This window comes from Aplysia californica, unplaced genomic scaffold (genome assembly GCF_000002075.1).
Source record: "Aplysia californica isolate F4 #8 unplaced genomic scaffold, AplCal3.0 scaffold00006, whole genome shotgun sequence".
Lineage (NCBI taxonomy): Eukaryota > Metazoa > Mollusca > Gastropoda > Aplysiida > Aplysiidae > Aplysia > Aplysia californica.
In genome coordinates, this window is record NW_004797276.1 from 1320569 (window position 1) to 1338813 (window position 18245).

The 18245-nt window shown below is 37.0% G+C and overlaps 1 protein-coding gene across 1 annotated transcript in view; it reads left to right on the top strand.

Annotated features, from left to right (window-relative positions):
* The window catches only part of LOC101853204 (synaptobrevin homolog YKT6), a 17644-nt gene extending 3904 nt beyond the window's left edge, over positions 1-13740 (top strand). Inside the window, exons 2-10 of the mRNA XM_005089428.3 lie at positions 393-487; positions 2560-2673; positions 3123-3205; positions 5299-5399; positions 7955-8013; positions 8643-8688; positions 9721-9786; positions 11274-11375; positions 12505-13740. Coding sequence (XP_005089485.1) covers positions 2567-2673; positions 3123-3205; positions 5299-5399; positions 7955-8013; positions 8643-8688; positions 9721-9786; positions 11274-11375; positions 12505-12540 — 600 coding nt within the window. The 5' untranslated portion in view covers positions 393-487; positions 2560-2566 and the 3' untranslated portion in view covers positions 12541-13740. The remainder of the gene's footprint in view (positions 1-392; positions 488-2559; positions 2674-3122; positions 3206-5298; positions 5400-7954; positions 8014-8642; positions 8689-9720; positions 9787-11273; positions 11376-12504) is intronic.
* Positions 13741-18245: the final 4505 nt, after the last annotated feature.

The following is an 18245-nucleotide window of genomic DNA, read 5'->3' on the forward strand; positions in this document are numbered from 1 at the left end:
TTTCTCTCTCTCTCTCTCTCTCTCTCTCTCTCTCTCTCTCTCTCTCTCTCTCTCTCTCTCTCTCTCTCTCTCTCTCTCTCTCTCACACACACACACATACACATACACACACACTCACGCACACACTCTCTAGATTTCTACCGGGTCTGGGCGCTGAAACTTCCCAAAATCACAAAAGAGTTCACCTACCGGGTCTGTATACTTCGTGACTTTGTTCCCGGTTACCGGGTCTGTATACACTTCGTTTCAAATTTATACTGTTTTTGTTGGGTATTTTGGTGTTATTTTCAAATTTATACTGTGGTTGTTGTTTTGTTTTGTTTGGGGGGGGGGTTATTTTCAGATTAAATTTTAATACTGTTTTGGTTATCACAGAAAATGTTTATTTTCAGGCATTAGGGCCTCAAGTCTAGTTGCTGTTTCTGAGAAGAATATTTAACGACCGAAAAACAAGGACAAGCAATCAAACCCTAGAGGGAAATTGACTGTAAGTATCTCATTGTCTATTTTCCTGGACAGATTGTGTGCACCTAGTTGTTTAAATAGTTGCTTAGCCATGAGCTTACTAGCAACCCACTAACTGTTGATACTACAACCACCTATAATATAGTGTGGAGGCTATTTGAAGATAATTAATAGATCTTCAAAAATCATAGAAATTAAGACAAACATTCAGAGATACATAGCTATACGTTTTATGAAAGTAGGCCCTACAATGAACCAACTTTTGAAATCTGATTGGTGCTTGAAAATTGTATTTTTTATTGTCTTTGACGTTGACCATTAGGTCAAGATGAAAAATGAACTCCATTTTTCATGATTGTTCATGCGCAAATATTGCTATAAAATGTATCTAAGATGCTGCTGAAACATTGCAGTTTATTCTTCTTTCATAATTTGTGGAGTCATCTGTATAATGTAAGAAAGCTATAGATATTTAAGTTGAAAGTGGGCAATAGGAAATATGAAAGCCAAAGCAAAAAGTAGACATGAAGGAAAATCATAGCATAGCAAACAGTTGAAAAGGTCTACAAATACTCTGAAAAGACATGAAAGTCCCTCATTGTTATGGACATCCAGCTCTTTGCCACTGTACAGCTGAGTATGCATGGCAAAGCCAATGCTGTTGCATGAAGTTGTAACTTTAAGTGCTGTAGTGCTACAAAATATACAAAAGACAGCCAAAGAGCATGCTGTGTTAAAACACATTTCGCACAATCACACGCTTGTGCCACATGATGCTATTATTTACCAAACAAGTGACAGATTACACCATAGGTAAAGCTGCTAGAACCAGTTTTGACTAGACCCACCAGATGTTTGATTCCACAGATGTGTTTGCAACTCATTTTGTACACATTGATCTATGTCTATCACTGTTCAGCAACCGGGGGGAACAAGAATTATGACACGACATCTGCAATGAATCTCTGTTGATGGTCTATGCCTGACACTTTAACCCCCCACCATCACCACCACATATAGGTGTACCGGCTGCTCTTCTGACCCGGGCCCACACTCAAACATATGTCTGTGACATGCAAATATGCAACACATATGTTGTTATGAAAGTAGACTTCTGATTGGACCCACAAGATGGCTGTGTGTCAATGATAGACAGTTTGTAATCTACAGTGATAGGCATAAATATGAAATAATCTACGGTGCAGGATGGTCTACGGCCCTTGGAAAAAAGAAGATAAAGTTTGTTGGGAGAGAATGAGGGCTAAATCACTTCAGTGGGGGGCTGTTCTCGTGGCAAACAACTTTAGTGAGTCCTTGTTTGACTGAACTTATTGTATTATAATGAATTTTACAAAGACAGGATTCCTCCTTTAGGTGAGTTTCAGATTTCGATCGAGCCCATGTTCGATGGATGTGAGTTTCACTGTTATTTAATAGGGCTTTTATCAATAATATTGACTGCCAACAATTTGGGCCATCTTTATTACTGTGATGCCTGGAAGCCAATCCTCTCAGCTGTTAACAATTTGTGGATTCAAAAATAAGAATCGGTGCCAGTCCACTTGTCGGCCTACTGCGATAATGTGTCATTTTATACTATCACTCCGATAGCCTGCTGCACTTCTTATAAGAAATCGGGGGAGGAGGGTGGGAGTTTAAAAAATGAGCATTAATGAACTTAAAAATGATTGCAGTGCTTGAATTTTAATTGGCAGTCTTTTTCATGATTGTTTGTTGTATAAAATTATATTATTAAGGTGGTTAGTTGTTCTGAAATGTAAATAGTTTAGTTATATGTTTTAATTTATAGGCTATTTGTTTTTTGGTTGTGGTATGGTTACAGTGACAACATATTTTTCCCACTCCTTACATTTTGCAAAACTCTTTGCCTTGGAAGTATGTTTAGCTGAGAACATGAAAATAACGCTCTTTTAAATTTTAAATTTCATACTAGGCCCTCAAATTTTCTGCTTTCATCCCAAATGTATATATATATATATATATATATATATATATATATATATATATATATATATATATATATATATGTGTACATCTCCTCTGATGCATTTGACTTATTTTTATCTACAACAGAGCAGCAATGAAGTTGTATTCTATCGCAGTCCTTCTTAAAACACCTGAAGGAAAAGGAAAATTACTGACGTGGAAGAATGAACTGTCTTCGTTTGGTTATTTTCAAAGGTCCACGTAAGTAGCGTTTGCATTTCTTTTTCAATGTGGATGAGATTTGTAAATTTGTGATTTCCTATGTATATGAAGGTGTGTGTGTGGATGCTTGTGTACATGAAAAGAGGAGAAAGTGATGTGGGCGGATGGTTGGCGCTCTTGTTTAGTTTGCTCTTTCTTATCTTATGTATCGTCCTTATTTCTCCTCCCTCTTTTCTTTGAATGTTATTCTCTTGCAACACCTCTAATTTTCGGAAGTTAAGTGTCCTGTTTGTGTTGCAACTCCTACTAAAACTGAAACTAAGGATGAAGATAGTAAGTGTGTAGTTCATTCAGAAGAATATCTTACTTTAATTTTGGTCTACAGTACAGGGAGCTTTGCTTAAGTTATTCAATATGGAGAATGACAAATTATAGTTATAAGAAAGTGTTCTTAATAATGGTATGCAATGTGTTTATCTTTCCAACAGTGTTGCTGAGTTCATGTCCTTCACCAGTAAAATTCTGGTCGAAAGAACAGCTACGGCATCTAGGGCATCAGTGAAAGAACAAGGTAATGTCTGTCCTCAGGTGTCTCACTGTGTCTTGCATGTCGTTTGAAATCAGACTACAGAAAATTGTGAATATAGAATTCATCAGCAGTGTCTTCTTGTATGATGAGAATAATTGTTCGCTTTTAAGGACAAGCAGGCTAACCCAGATTTCGGGGGTTTCCAGAAATCTTGACCTACACCAGAAATGGGCATTGCCCTACCTATTCGAGAAGTTTGGTTTAGTTGGTGTTTATGTTCGTTTGGTTATAGAGAAAATTCTCCTTGTCTTTATTTAAAGAAACTAAATAAGTGTCCAAAAACTTTACCTTCAATTTTCTCAAAACAGCATTTTTCGGGATAGCCCCCTTGTTCTTAAAAGCGACCAATTGAAAACTCCTGACATTTTGTATTATAAGCATAGATGGAAATGTGTGATGCTGTTCAGACCTGAGAATGATTCTGTAATTGTGTATTTCAGATAAACCTAGTACAAGTTTTGAACATTTAGAGTGTGCTGTGAACTTATGTACCTAGATTATATAAAAGTTGACTGGTGGCACTCTGTTTGTTCTAGAATCTATGACAGGTTTTACTGTTGATTCAGTATTACGGAGCTTGAATATACAGTCAAACATGAACGGCCATTCGTTGTCAAGGAAAAAAGTGGCTGTATAACACAGGTGGCCGTCTCAGGCAGGACTGATCAAAATGAAGAAAGCAAATCATTCTCTTCTGATGTCCAAACTCGGGCTGATCTCAGGTTTTAGGCTCCCATAAGGGTAATTCAAAAGGGTTTTTGTTTTCTTTTGAAAAAGGGGCTGGGTGGTGTAAGAAGGGGTTTTTTTTTGTGTTGTTGTTTTGTTGGTTTGTTTTTTGGTTGGCTTTCTTTCTGTTGCTGATTTTGTGCAAGGGTTAAATAAACGAAATAACATGTGAGACAATGAAGACCGAGTGCCATGGTAAAACAAACACTCGGGTCGCCACCACCTGGAGAACGAGCGATGCTCCTATCACAAGTTCAAGTTAACAGCCATTATTACTTTGTAACACTTTGTTGCAGATATGGTAAACAAAACAGTGACAAGTCACCTCACCTCACCTACAATTTGTGCATGAGTTGCGGGAGGGGCTTATAGGTTATGACGGATCGCGCTTTCTTCACCAGCAGTTGAAAATATATTTTTACCCCTAGCCATTGGTCAACTTGAGTAAACATTCATTGGAGGGACTAACAATAACGACAGGTGAATAAATCATGGCGGCCCGTCCACAGCGTTGGGGGTGGGGGGGATTCGGAATTTATGACGACAGAGCGTCATGCAATGAGTGACCACGCTTGGTTGCCCTGGCCAAGTGAATTTGACCGCGGGTTGATAAAAATAAGGTGGCAGCGGCCATGTTGGACAGGTGACCGTTTTACACTGTTAAATTGTATCTGTTGCGACACGGCGGACTCAGGCTCTAGTCAATTTTGGGGTATGTACAGTTAATGGTGTCACCTTAAAGCTTGCTCACTTGTCTTGCTTTCTATGAAAGAAACACCCATTTATCTTGAATACAAGTCAAGGTATTTGCTACTGAAGGTTGTGAGGGTCGCCTGATTTCAGAGGTAAAATTAATGAGAACATGGCCACCACAATTTGGTCATTTACATAGCCTATGAGACCACAAGTTGGTCATTTACATAGCCTAAGAGTCCATGGAAACTGACAATTTACATTTTTGTTCCTTAAATCAACATTTTTCGGTCAAATTCATGCAGAAATGGGTTCTTAAATGGACAAAAAATGTGTTGAGCTAAAAAACAAAATTTCTATAAAAATTGCCAAACCACCACAAAGATGCCAGTTTCTTTACTTTCATTATTTTGACAGATGCCTGATTTGACCATGCTGCCTCACATAAAGAAAAAAATGCAGGGGGGGGACCCTGAAAATGTTTCTAAGGACTTCGGCATTAAATTTAATGAATCACTTGACATGGAAGAGCCTACGTCATGGCAGGTTCAACCGTATTTTATATTTTTATACTTCCATCGCTTTGGTTTTTTTATTTTTTATTGTTGATATTCTAAACAATTCATATGTTGATTTTCCATGCGTTTCTTTTTCAGAATATATATGCCATGTGTATGTACGCAGTGATAACCTGTCTGGGGTTGTCATAGGAGATCATGAGTACCCGCAGAGAGTTGCACACACACTCATCAATAAGGTATGCTGAGGCTTGGTGATGTCTGATAAATTGTTGTGATTTGTTAGATAGAAGAGAAGCTTTGTTTTTCTCAAGTTTCAATTGAGATATTTTGAGTACATTTAGTTGTCACAGTTTGCATTTTGGTGCAATCGTTAGGAGGCTCTTCAGTTAAAATATGAGTTTGATTTCGGCACATGGAAAGTTGTTTTATCAGGTGCTGCGGCTGTTTGGAAAGTAAAGTGAAAATGACCAGTGAGTTGGCAATTTTATATATGGATCTGAGAAAAACATGCACATTATGTACTGTAGCTTGTTCAGTTCTGTCTGACAGCGTAAAACATTTTTTAGCTCATTTATTAACTTACCTATGCCCATGAAACTTTACATGGCACTTCTGCAGACCAGCGACCTAACAAAAAGACTTGATAAAAAAAATATTGATCCAGTAATAAAAATATTTTTCTCTTTGGGTCCTATATTAAAAACCGCTCTTTGGATGCTTATACAGGTTCACTGAAATAAATGACTTCCTGTAATCTTACTGGAAAACTGCTCATTTAGAAACAGCTACACAATCCTGCTCCCTCACCCTCACTTTAATGTAAGCTTGCAAATTTCACTCCCCCTCCCCTGTCTAGACGTTTCCATGAGCTCCATCCATGTGAGTCTCGAAAATTACTCACCCTGTCTCTTGAATTGTATTTTTTAGAGTATGGTGTTGAGGAAAATATGCCAGCTTTTATTAAATTCCCTATTATTTTATTGATTCGCTTTAGACTTTTATCAAATACAACATGTCGGAACCTTAGTTTACAGTGACCTTTATAAATGGGCTTTTAGTTTCTGTTGGTCATCCAACTTTTAGAGCTGTATACAAAGATCTGACAAGATTAAACAAAGCGATTTCATTTTATCTTATTTCAACCATGATCGTACAAAAGTGGACACGCTGTAACACCATTCTGCTACTTTACTTTCTCAAAATGCTCCCCCAAAAGATTGATGCATTTTTGTTATTTGCAATTCTGAGAATATGTGAGCCTACCTGGTGAAAGGTACGAAAAGACTCATTTGCTCGAACCGAGATATCAGGCTTCAAAGATCAAAAATAGAATTTTTGACAAAAACTAACTTTCATTAAAAATGGATTCTTAATGTACAAGGGCTTGGGTTTCTTTTACCTTAAAATACACTTTCAAAGTTGTTTTATAACAGGGGTATTGCATAATCCCGAAAAATGTGTGAGCTAATTGGTTTTCTGACTACTCACTGCAGATGGTTTCTCTTGTCCATTCATAAAGTCGACCCAATCACAATGTTAACCAAAATTTAGGTCATTCTCTCCCCTCTCTAATGGCGAGTAGTGTGCCTGAATATCTAGAACATGTAAACGAAGCGGAGCTCTGCGCTCCACACCCTTTTGTTTTTTTTTGGAGAGCAAACTTGTATCGCATATTTCTTCCCTGTGCAAACCTAGATCTAATTTCTTGAAAATTCTTGCTCAAGGTGGTGGCGAATTTGTTTTTTGAAGACATACTATAAACATTTTGAAGCTGTTCTTTTATCTTACCTGCTTTTTAAAGTTGGTTAGTGAGTAGCGAATGTGTTGTACGGTCGTCTCGAAGCGTAGATCTATCTATTTGAAGCAAAAACGAAGGGGAAACTTTAAAGCTGTTTTTCTCAAAACTTTGTTTCTGTAACCTGCCTTACAAAATCACCCATATCTCAAAAACTACTGAAGATATTTTAAAAATTCAAAATGCATATTGTTCAGAAATGATCCCTGTACATGAAAATGCAAAATAACCCCGGGATTCTTCAAAATGCATCATTTGATACCTTTCACCAGGCACACTCACATATATTGCCTCTGTAAACAGTCTGGTCAAGAGAATGTAGTCAACCTTTTTCCAGCTACATATCACCTTAGGGGCTCGAAAAGACATATTTGTGATGGTGCAAGGCCAGGACTGTATGAAGGATGTAACAATATGTTCCAGTCTGTATAGCTGACCTGATCTGGTTTTCATCCCCCAACTCCTATATTTTGAAAGGATCCTGAGGAAAAATTTTATTTTTGACATTGAGTTGTTGGCAGATCCTGTATTTGAGCAAAGTGCCCATGTTCAAATGTCCAAGTCTTTTTTGGTGCTGTTTTGGGGCCTGCAAGTCCACACTTAATGATAACCCAGCTGCTGTAAGGCATTTTCGTGAATGATTGATTTTGGAAGGTGAAGAACCCTATCAATCAGACGCCAAACTTTTTAAATAATCTTGTCAACTCTTTGAATGCAGGCTCTGACGTTGAGCTATGCTGGTACTCTGCAGATTTATCTGACTGGCATCAAACAAACAGCTTTTCTTTTCAGTAATGAGTTCAATGACCATGTCTGAAGATTTCTTTCTTATCATATGTGAAAGTAGTATGAGTCCTGGCCCTTTGACCTTTGATCATTTCTCTATGTGGGTCACCGTGTTTAATGTGACATCATAGAAACTATTGGTACTCTTGCAATTTGTATTTTTATTGCCTTTTTCATACTTTACAGATTTCACTTTTGTTTTGATTTCAGGTTCTAGATGAGTTTCCTCAGAAGTGTCCCAAGACAAACTGGTCATCGGTGAAAGAAAAGTAAGACACCCTGAGACTCTCTACCCCCCCCCCCCCCTCTTTTTTAAAACTTAATAATAATAATAATAGATAGCATTTGTATAGTGCAAATCCCCCCTCAACAGCAGGCTCTATGCGCTTTACACTATATTGACTTATTAAAACATTAAAACATATTGTTAATCATTATTCTTCTGCTGATACAGCAAAGCGTTTGGAGTTTGATATGTTCGGGTTTTCTGGGCTTAGTTGTCCTTCCATTATTAATGACATCACCTTGTTTTTTAAAGTGTTTTTCTCTTTTTGCTATGATTGTAAGCAGTTGAACAAATTGGAATATGTTTCCCCCAGTTCATGTTGAAAATGTTCTTCAATAGCTTTATTAAGTTATGGGATATTGAAGTGTGCATTTTGATTTTTTGTGTGTAGGAAAAATCTGGTGCAGCCTCATTGGCCCTGAGGTGAGACACTCACTTCTTTTGCCAAAGCCCTTTGTTTGATTTGATCTTTGTTCTGGCATAGTTTACAATTTGCTGTTTAATTTTTTTGTAGAACACATGAAAGGGTTGGACGCGGGAGGGGGGCGGGGTGCTTTGTCTTTTCCCGTTCTAGATCTTTGTTCATTTTTCTTTCTTTCTTGTGTCCAACAGTGATGTGGTCTATCCTGAGCTACAAGAGTACTTACAGAAATTTCAGGTAAGTCAGTGAGACATAGTGTTTTATGTTCAATGTTTATTCTGGATGTGGTGCATTCACAGTATCGATTTAAAATTCTTACTATTGAAATGGATGACTTCATTTTTTAAATGTGAGAAAGCATGACATTACTTTTGAGATAATGTTTTTGTTAGGTAATGAATAACTCAATGGACAATGGTGATGGTCAGTTTATCAGTCAGCTGACTTGATTCTTTATTGTTATTTGTTGGTCAGTTTTGCTCCCTAGATATACTGCACAGAGGTTTCTTTTTAAATTTTTTTGGCAGGCTCTTTACATTTTTTGCTTTTGCCCATTTCGTTTTTCACGAATGTTATGAATTCATGATTTCAGTTGCTAAGTTGCTAACTTAGAATTTCAAAGTTCTGCCTGACAGTTTTGGCCGTATTGAGTTACTAAGCCCTTGAGGTCAGGAACCAAATGTTCTATCTGCTCTATCAAATCGTATTCTCAAGACTAGAGCAGATATAACTTTGTAATTCTAGGGTAGTGAAGCATTATGTATGTTGTCTGACCTACACCAAGATGTATACTTGTTTTTGGCCATCTCACTTTTAAGTGCACTCCAGTGTCGTGTTGCAGAGAAGGCGAATTCAAAGAAAACATTGCATGCATGCTTTATACTCTTGGATCATAGTTTGTATGCTTTACCAGTACGCACAGATGTAACATAATATAGCAGGCTCTGTCTGAATTCTTGTGAAAGTGATGAATATTAGTAAGCAATACAAATTCTTTTATTGGGCTCTAATGCATTTTTATGAACAACTTGAGTAGGAGGATTTTTTGAAAATCGAAAATTCAAGTAGTGTGCAAAACATTTTTTAAAAGGTATGCAGTAAGTGCCTACTCATGTCATATTTTGTTTTTCACCAATTTTATCGGCTTATGATATCCAGTTCTTTTCCAATTGAGCTTTTGTGATGTTTCTTCACTCTGTGTTGTGAATGGTACTTCTAACGCTTTATGTTTATAACCTTACATGATGCTGTTTTTTACCCTCACAATAGAATCCAAAAGAGGCTGATGCGATGACGAAGATTCAGTCAGAGTTGGATGAGACCAAGATTATTTTGGTAAGTGGCATTGTGTTGGTGTTTCATCGTTCCTCTTTTTGCCGTTTTCAATTTCATTATTTTTTTATTTGCAACTTTGTATGCCAGGTGTGGCAAAGTCAAGTTTGATGAGTTAAAAGATGACAACTGTGTTTCAAGGCAGCTGAATGAAGGCAAAAGTATAAATATTGTGAAATGAGGCTGCTAATCTGAATTAACAAGCCATTGATGTCTCTTAGCTTTGAAGATGTTAATATAATGTGTCACGATGCGGTGGAATGAGGCCCTAGTCAATTTTGGGACATATGGAGTTATTGGCATCATCTTAAAGCCCGTCCATTTGCCTTGCTTTTAATGTAAAAATATCCATTTATGTTGGATACAAGTCAAGAAATTGGCGATTGAAGGAGGTGGGGTCGCCTGGTTTCAGAGGTAAAATTAGCAAGAAAATGGCCGCCACAGTTGAGTTATTTCTTTAGCTTGAGAGTCGGTGGGAACTGACCCAAAAAAATTTCTGCCTTTAATCAACGTTTTTCAGTAAAAGGGACACAGAAATGTGTTCTTTAATGGGCATGAAAGGTTTAGATCCAAAAAACAAAAATTTGATAAAAATTCCGAAACCTGCGGAAAAATGCATATTTCTTGACTTTCATCATTTTGACGAGCGCCTGATTTCATCATGCTGCTTTGCATTTGGTTTGATTACAAGTATTGATTTTCAGTTTATTTTTGTTCATAAGTTATGGAATTTGATTGTTTAGTCTGTTAAAAATATTTATATTATTTTTTGGGAAACATTGACAATATTTTAAAGTTTTACTTTTGAAGAAAAATTGTGATTATCAGTTCCAAAGTTTTTAATGTCCTCTTTTTTATCCTTTCTTTTACTGCAAATTCTTTAACAAAAGGCATGATAATGTCATTTTAGTCTCATCCTCTTTGCCACCCTTTGCTTTAAATAGCCTAGTTCTTTCAATCTCTTTGAAAGTGGTGTAAAATTCTTGCATAAGGATGCATATTTGTGTCACGACGCAGTGGAATCAGGCGCTCATTAAGTTTTAGGCATGTGGAGTTATTGGTATTATCTAAAAGCTGATTTATTTGCCTTGCTTCAGATGAAATAAATTCCATGTATCTTAAATAGAACTCAAGATATTTGCGATTGAAGGACGTGAGGTCGCCTGGTTTCAGTGGTGAAATTAAGGAGAAAATGGCCGCCAAAATTTGGTAACTCCAAGAGCTAAAGAGTCCTTGAAAGCAGAAAAATGACATTTTTTGTTACTTTAATCAATGTTTTTTTAGTATGATTCACCCAAAAATGTGGTTTTGTATGGACTTAAAAGAGGTTGAGCCAAAAAATAAATATTTGATAAAAATTTCCAAACTGTTGGAAAATTGCGTTTCTCCAGTTTCTGTATTTTGACGAGTGCCCAATTTCACCATGCTGCCTCACATTTATTGATTGTGAGGAAAAATAAGCAATCCCTTCTTCGTTTGTTTTCTTCCAGCACAACACAATTGAGGCTGTGTTAGAGAGAGGGGAAAAGCTGGATGACCTGGTGGAAAAATCGGAGGGACTCAGCATGCAATCAAAAACCTTCTATAAAACGGTGAGTGGTGGTTTTTTGGTAGCTTGATTATATTTCATAGGATATTAAAGTTATTTTGTTGACAGCCTTCACTGCCTGTTGGAGAAAAATGTCTTAGACAGGTGGACAAATTAGCTTGTCATTATAATGTGACAAAATGTTATGACATAATAGGAAGTAGCCATTGGTACAAGTGATTGTCTTATATAAGTGGCCATAAGAGCAGGAATGTCTGAATATGCACATGAAAAGATTTATGGGTTTTTAAAAAAAAACCATATTTGCAAAAGATTCACGAAAAGAAAAAAAAGGCCGGCATTTTCTTTTTGTAGAGGTTGCAGATTCTGTGATTTGAATAGGTTTAGTAGTCTTTGCCTTATAAATTGCATGATTTATGGAAGCAAGCTCAGCTCAGTTGTATATATGATTCTGTTTATTATGAAGAATTCTTTACTTTGTAATTCTCATGGATAGAGGCAGGATCTTTTTTCCTCTCATTGCAAGATTCATTTTTGACAATAGCTACCAACTACAAAAGTGGGCCATGGTGAAAATCTCTCAAAGGTCTAGATATTGGTGAATGATATCACAGACGTTTTGTCCTTCGCTCTTCAATGCCAACCTGAAATGAAAGTGATGTTGTATTTTTTTGTAGCTCTGTTGACGCCTTATGTGTCAAGGTTTTATGACGGAGAATGTAATGGTATTTTTAAACAGCAAGCTCTTTTTGGTGGTGTGATATGAAAAGTTTGATAATGTTCTTTGTGTAGGGCTGGACAGTGACCAAAAAAATATTTGAAATGGAGTCTAGTCTGAAAAGGAGAGCATGACTGAAACATGTTCTTGGTGCTTTTTTTTTTTTAAAGGAAAGGGAAATGATTAGGTCGGAAGTAATTGAGAGACGATTAAAAGATGTCATGAGAATCATTCAGATTTTGAATGAGATCATGTCATGAGGCTTTTGGTTCAAAAAGGGTGCTTGTTGACAGCCCCATCCAATGACTGCCGTTGGGCAGAGACCGCTGTCTTTGATCAGGATTGTTGCCTAGAAATGAAGACAAATGTGATGGATTTTGAAGATTGTATGAGAACAAAAGAATATGTTTCAAGATTTCTCATTCAATTGATTGATTTTGTTTTTTGTTGACAGGCGAAAAAGACAAATCAATGTTGCGTTATACTCTGAGAGACTGGTGTGGGCTCTGTGACTTCGTACTGTGGTGACCCAAACCTTCACAGACAACTGCTTATGCTCTACCCTGGCTGAGATGTAAGGAAATGTGTCTGTGGAACAAAAGTATTAACACATTTTGGAAAAGTGATACTCAGACAAGACTCCATGAAATGGGAACAAAGATTATCCCCCTCCTCTATATCTTTCCTTTTTTTTCTGGTTTTCTTTTTCCTTAAAGTTGTTTAGAATATTTATATAAGCTGCTGACAGAAGCCAAATGTGTACATAATATGTGTATACTTGTTGTTGGCTTTCGGTGTTGCTCGCTCAGAGGAGAAAAAGAATATCAACCTGAAGGGGAAGTCTGAATTCGCTCGAGCAGTTTGTGCCATGCTGTTTCCTATTTTTCATTTAGAGTTATATTCAGATTTTGGAGAATTAATAAAATAAAAAGACAGTTCATAATGTTAGTGGTAGTGAAGCCCCCCCAAAAACGATAGATTGCTGTGTTCATCCCGTCTCAGGTATTCCTACTACACTTTTCTTTCTGCTATTTACTAGACTCTGCGAAAGGGTTTTTCAGTTTTCTGTGTTTATCAATGATGTGTACTATATTTGATGAGCATGTGTACCTGTCTTTTCTTTCCATTAAGATGCGACATTTCAGTTGCTCTGTATAACATTATTAAGGTGTGTGTTCGTAACACTTGTTTAATTTTCAAATGAAATTAAAATTGTCATTACTGGTGTCAGTTCCTGTTTATTTCATTGGTTGTTAGGAGACAAATGGCTATTTTCATGTTTGTGCATGGTTATTGTGAGTGGATGCTGCCAGAAAATAAGTTGTGAGTGGAAAACTTTTTGAGAAATCTCAGTCCATTGTTACTTGAACTGATTCATTTTTTTATTTTTTTTGGATGGGCTATGATCCGTAGTGCTTCAACAGGAAGTTGTCCATACATTTTACATTTTAATTTTGTGCATGAGTTAATTTCTTTAATTTGTCTAAATTTCCATGTGATTCCTCATTATGACTCAACTTTCCTTTTTTGTTTCTGAATATAACTTATAAAAAACAGTTCAACAGAAATTACAGCCTCTGAAAGTAATGCCAAGATGTCCTTATGAATCTTTTGTTCAACTGTTCTTTCATTGATTATGTTGTTTCTTAACATGATAACTTGAAATAAAGCAAAATTCATGAAATAGAAATGACATTGTCTTGAATTTAGTAGTTGTTCAAAAACCTTTGTGGGAGGCATTTCTTTGGATTAGGGTTGTTATCCAGGTTATCTAATTTTTCTAAAAGATGGAGTACTGGTAAACTGAAGTGTGTTGATTGGAACTTTTTTTCGGGGGGGGGGGTTGCGTATGTGTGAGTATAAATTACACATAAAGTGTACTGTTTAGGCATGAATACTCATGATGAACTCTTATTTTGTGAGAGGTTCTCTCACAATATTTCTGACACATAGAACTAGCATTTCATCACCCATAAGTTAATTGATTTTTTTTAAAATATATTTTTTAGCAAAAATATAATGTACATATATTTTTCTTTAATATATATGTATAATAGTACACAGTTTGGTGCTGACCAAAGATTAAGATTTTTAGATATTTGTACATACTTCAATAAAGGCACGAGTCATGTTGAAAATATGATCTTCTGGAATATGTCTCCCTTCACTGTTTCTCACTCCTTGGTGAATGGTGAGATGTAGTAGATTAATATGTCTGTGTACTGACAACATGAGGTCGATTCTGTTTGGTGGTTAAATGGAGTGCAACCATTCCAAACTTTTAAAATCTTTTTGAAAACTGAAGATCGACTCGTGTTATTTTGAGAAAAATAAGCCTCTTTCGGTTGCCGTTTAAGAACAGAACATAACTGTAGCTCCTTTCTCAGTGACTCTGGTACAGAGTTTTGAAGTTTTGAATTATAATTGAGCATGTGTAGGAAGTGAGACTTTATAATATGTGAAGTGAGACTTTATAATATGTGAATATGCTACAGGATCTTTTCTGAAAGATTCTCTCTCTCTCTCTCTCTCTCTCTCTCTCTCCCTCCCTCTCTCTCTCTCTCTCTCTCTCTCTCCCCTCTCTCTCTCTCTCTTTCCCCCCCCCCCACCCCAGTCATTCACTTTGTTGCTCCCCCTTCCTTTCCTTTTCCTCTATTTGCATGTGAAGCATAATGCAAACAAATATATTGTTTCTAAGCCTAGTCAAAGCAATAAAAGTGGGCTCAGATTTTGATGTGTCCTTTCTTTGTTCTAACTGATCATCAATATCTTGTCTCTTATCTACACTTTGTTTTGTCGCAAATTTTGTTTTTGGATATCCATTTAATTAATAATAAGCATTAAAATTTAGTGGAGCTTGTGTTCTTCAATCATTGAAGTTCTCTTCCCCAGTATCTGAGATCTATCTGATTTACAGTACATTACCATTTTGTCTACTTACTTGTTTAAAAAAAATTCATTTGGCCATTCCATTTAACTTTTAAGTACTCCCTGTCAATGAATCCCTGATTTGTGCACATTTAGCTTCAAATTTGTTTGTAATTGTAAATTGTGATGGGTTTGTTGTATTTTAAGTTGTGTGTTATTACTGTCAAAGGATATATATACATGTGAAATAAAACAGCACTATGTCATCGCCTACAGCTCTACTTGATTTGTCACTTGTCTTCTTTTTTCTGTTTTTATAATTTTGCTGGAGTCTTAGTTACTAAGTTATTAGTTTTGTTTCCGTTTCTAAGCTGCTACTGTAAATGATTTGTCTGTTCGGTCCTTTGAAAAAACAACATTTGTATGAGGAGAAAGATGTTGTGCAAGGAAAAGGAAGAGAATCCCTTGAAAATTATAATGAAAAGAGTAGGAATGGACACCGCATCAGCTGCTTAGTAGTAGTGTAAGACTGCAAGTTTTGGAAATTGACATATATAACGGATGCTTCCAATCAGCAGTCAATATCTGTCCTGCTGTTGGTTCTTTGTTGGGGATCACTGTGGGTCTTTCATGACGTTTACTAATCATTTCCCTTTTGTATTTTCCATCTTTGTATTTAATTTCATGCTCCTAATGAGCAGCTCTTCTTCTAGAGATCATTAGTTGCTTTTCAGAATAAGCTGGATTAGCCCAAAATAATCATTCCACTTTTTAACATAGTACTAGTATCAAGATTTTGGAAAAGTATTGACAAGCTAAACAGTACAGCAACTGATTTTGTTAGCTTTTAGCCTGGTTTGTAGAGGCTTTTATCTTGCCATTTTGTAAGTCACTTCATAGAAAGTGGACTAGTAGTAGTAGGCTACTAAAGTATATTTACAACTTTGAGGTATTACTATACCAAATAATAGCGATACGAAGGTTAAATATGGTTTACAGTGGTTAACATCTAAGACCCCAAGCGGATGGTTGGAGGGCGCCACTGGTAGGTCCTTCTTCTTTTCTTTCCCCCTGTTGTTCTTGTCTGTCTTGTTTGTTTTTTTCTTGCACAAAATGGCTGTTATCATGCTGATGTGCTTCTCTTGTACTTAACCCAAATAAGATCACAAAACGTAGTGTCACAGTTTGCCCTATTTGTACTTAACCCAAATAAGATCCCAAAACGTAGTGTCACAGTTTGCCCTAGAAGTAGAGGCAAAATTTCTTCTGAAACAACTTTTACTTCATAAACTGTGCAGTTGAATTCTGTTGATGGGTAGTTGTAGGACTAATGTGTCAAGTACTTGAAGTCTTTTTATGGTATGGCATTTAAGTCACATCTTGATATACCTGCATCTGACTTCCTGACTTGTTTGTTTTGGAATTTCAGCATGCATGAGGTCTGAACCACGCTTGACACAATGAATGTCTTCTGACTAACGTTGATTCATACGTCATCTTGCTTTCGCTTTTGTGGGAGAGGATAGAGGAAAAAGTAAAAGGTGCAAGCTTGCCAACTGTCTAATTTCACGGACTGTCCTGGATTTAGCAATTGAGAACTTGAGAGCCCTTTCACACACTACCCCAAAAGCAGTCCCACTTCATGTAATTTCGTTTGCGGTTACGTAATCAGATTCAAGCCCCGATTACACGCAACGATAAATTGTATCAGATTCATCGTATGAGAGAACAGTCCATTTTATTGAACTGTGTTGTCTGTTTACTCGTTTCAATCTATGGTCCAGTTTTCATTCGACCAAGGAGATTCCTCGTCATAATGCCACCATGTCTCTTTGCGACGACAGCAATTTGCCTGCTCTCTATGTGAAGGTTTCGAGCTCTGGACCTAATGAATGAAAGGTGAACACTGTACCTCTAGATCACGAGAGCCCCCATCCCCCTTTTCCCCTGTACATTTTGATTTTGCAGAACAGTGTCTTAACTGTCTTTAGAAAAGGGTGGCCATACTGTAGGCCTACCGTGTTGTGTGTAGATCCGGAAGCTATGACTTGACTGCAGCAAATATGCAACGCACCAAGTAACCTTGATGCACAGCTTCACCCTTGACGATCAACTAAATAATACAATTGCTAAAATATATATAATAACGCGCCAAATCAGGTTCTTCGCAAGCAACTTTGCTTATTTTGAGGCGCTGATTCCGAATATGAAATCAGTCTTTACCTACGATAATTATTTTAAAAATTTTGAGTCCTGAGTTTAGTTCTGTGCAGTGGCAAATTTCAAAGTGAATCTACGTCACAGCGCGTCACCCTCAAGCGTGACAGTGATCGCACGGAAAATATTAAGCAAGGCTTGATTTCTAGACTGAGTCTCCAAACCATTGTACAATCGTCCAAATTTTGTACAATTTTGTTGTTACACCTAACGTTTTATCGTATGATTGCTATATCGTCCGTGTATGATTGTGACGCGTCTCTATCTTTGCCGATGTTCGACGCCCGAAACGCTTCTGCAAACCTCCCCTCCCCCAACCTACCCACTAACAGCCACCCGACCGACCTCTCTTACATGTCATGTCTTATGTGAACGCACGTGTTGGTGTGAAAGAAGGCTTCTGACAGGATGCATAAGATGCTGTACACAATGGGTTAGGCTAAGCATCTAATGATCCACTGCGCAAGTGCGATCAATGGTCTCTTGGAATAAAGTAGACAACGTTTATTGCAACTTCGTTGAATCCAAGTTCACTCATTTTTGTGTTTGTTGAATCCGAGTTATTTATTTTAATTTTAATGAATAACCCCCCCCCCCGAGGGACCTGTCTCCTGTCGTTGAATTTAAGTATGTTGAATCCACATTCCACTGTATACAGTGAAACCTGTGTAAGACGGCCACCAATTGTCAAGGAGAAAAGTGGCCGTATAAGACAGGTGGTCGTCTTAGGCAGACTGATCAAGATGAAGAAAGCAAACCATTCCCATCTAAAGTTCCAATTGAAAGTAGCCATATTGTTCTTGTTTTTGTTGTTGTTGGTTTGTATTTTGTTTGTTATTTGTATTTTATTGCTGATTGTGCGCAAGCGTGACAGTAAAACAAAATGTATAGTATCAGACGAGGAAGATCGAGTGCCATGTTAAAGCAAACACATGGGTCGCCACCACTCGGAGAACGAGTGATGCTTCTGTCGCAAGTTCATGTTGACGTCCATTGTTACTTTGTTACAGACTGGGCAAACAGTGACCACTCATCTCAGGTACGATTTGTGTATGAGTTCTGGACGGGGCTTATGGGTAATGAGGGATCACGCGCTTACCTCACCAGCAG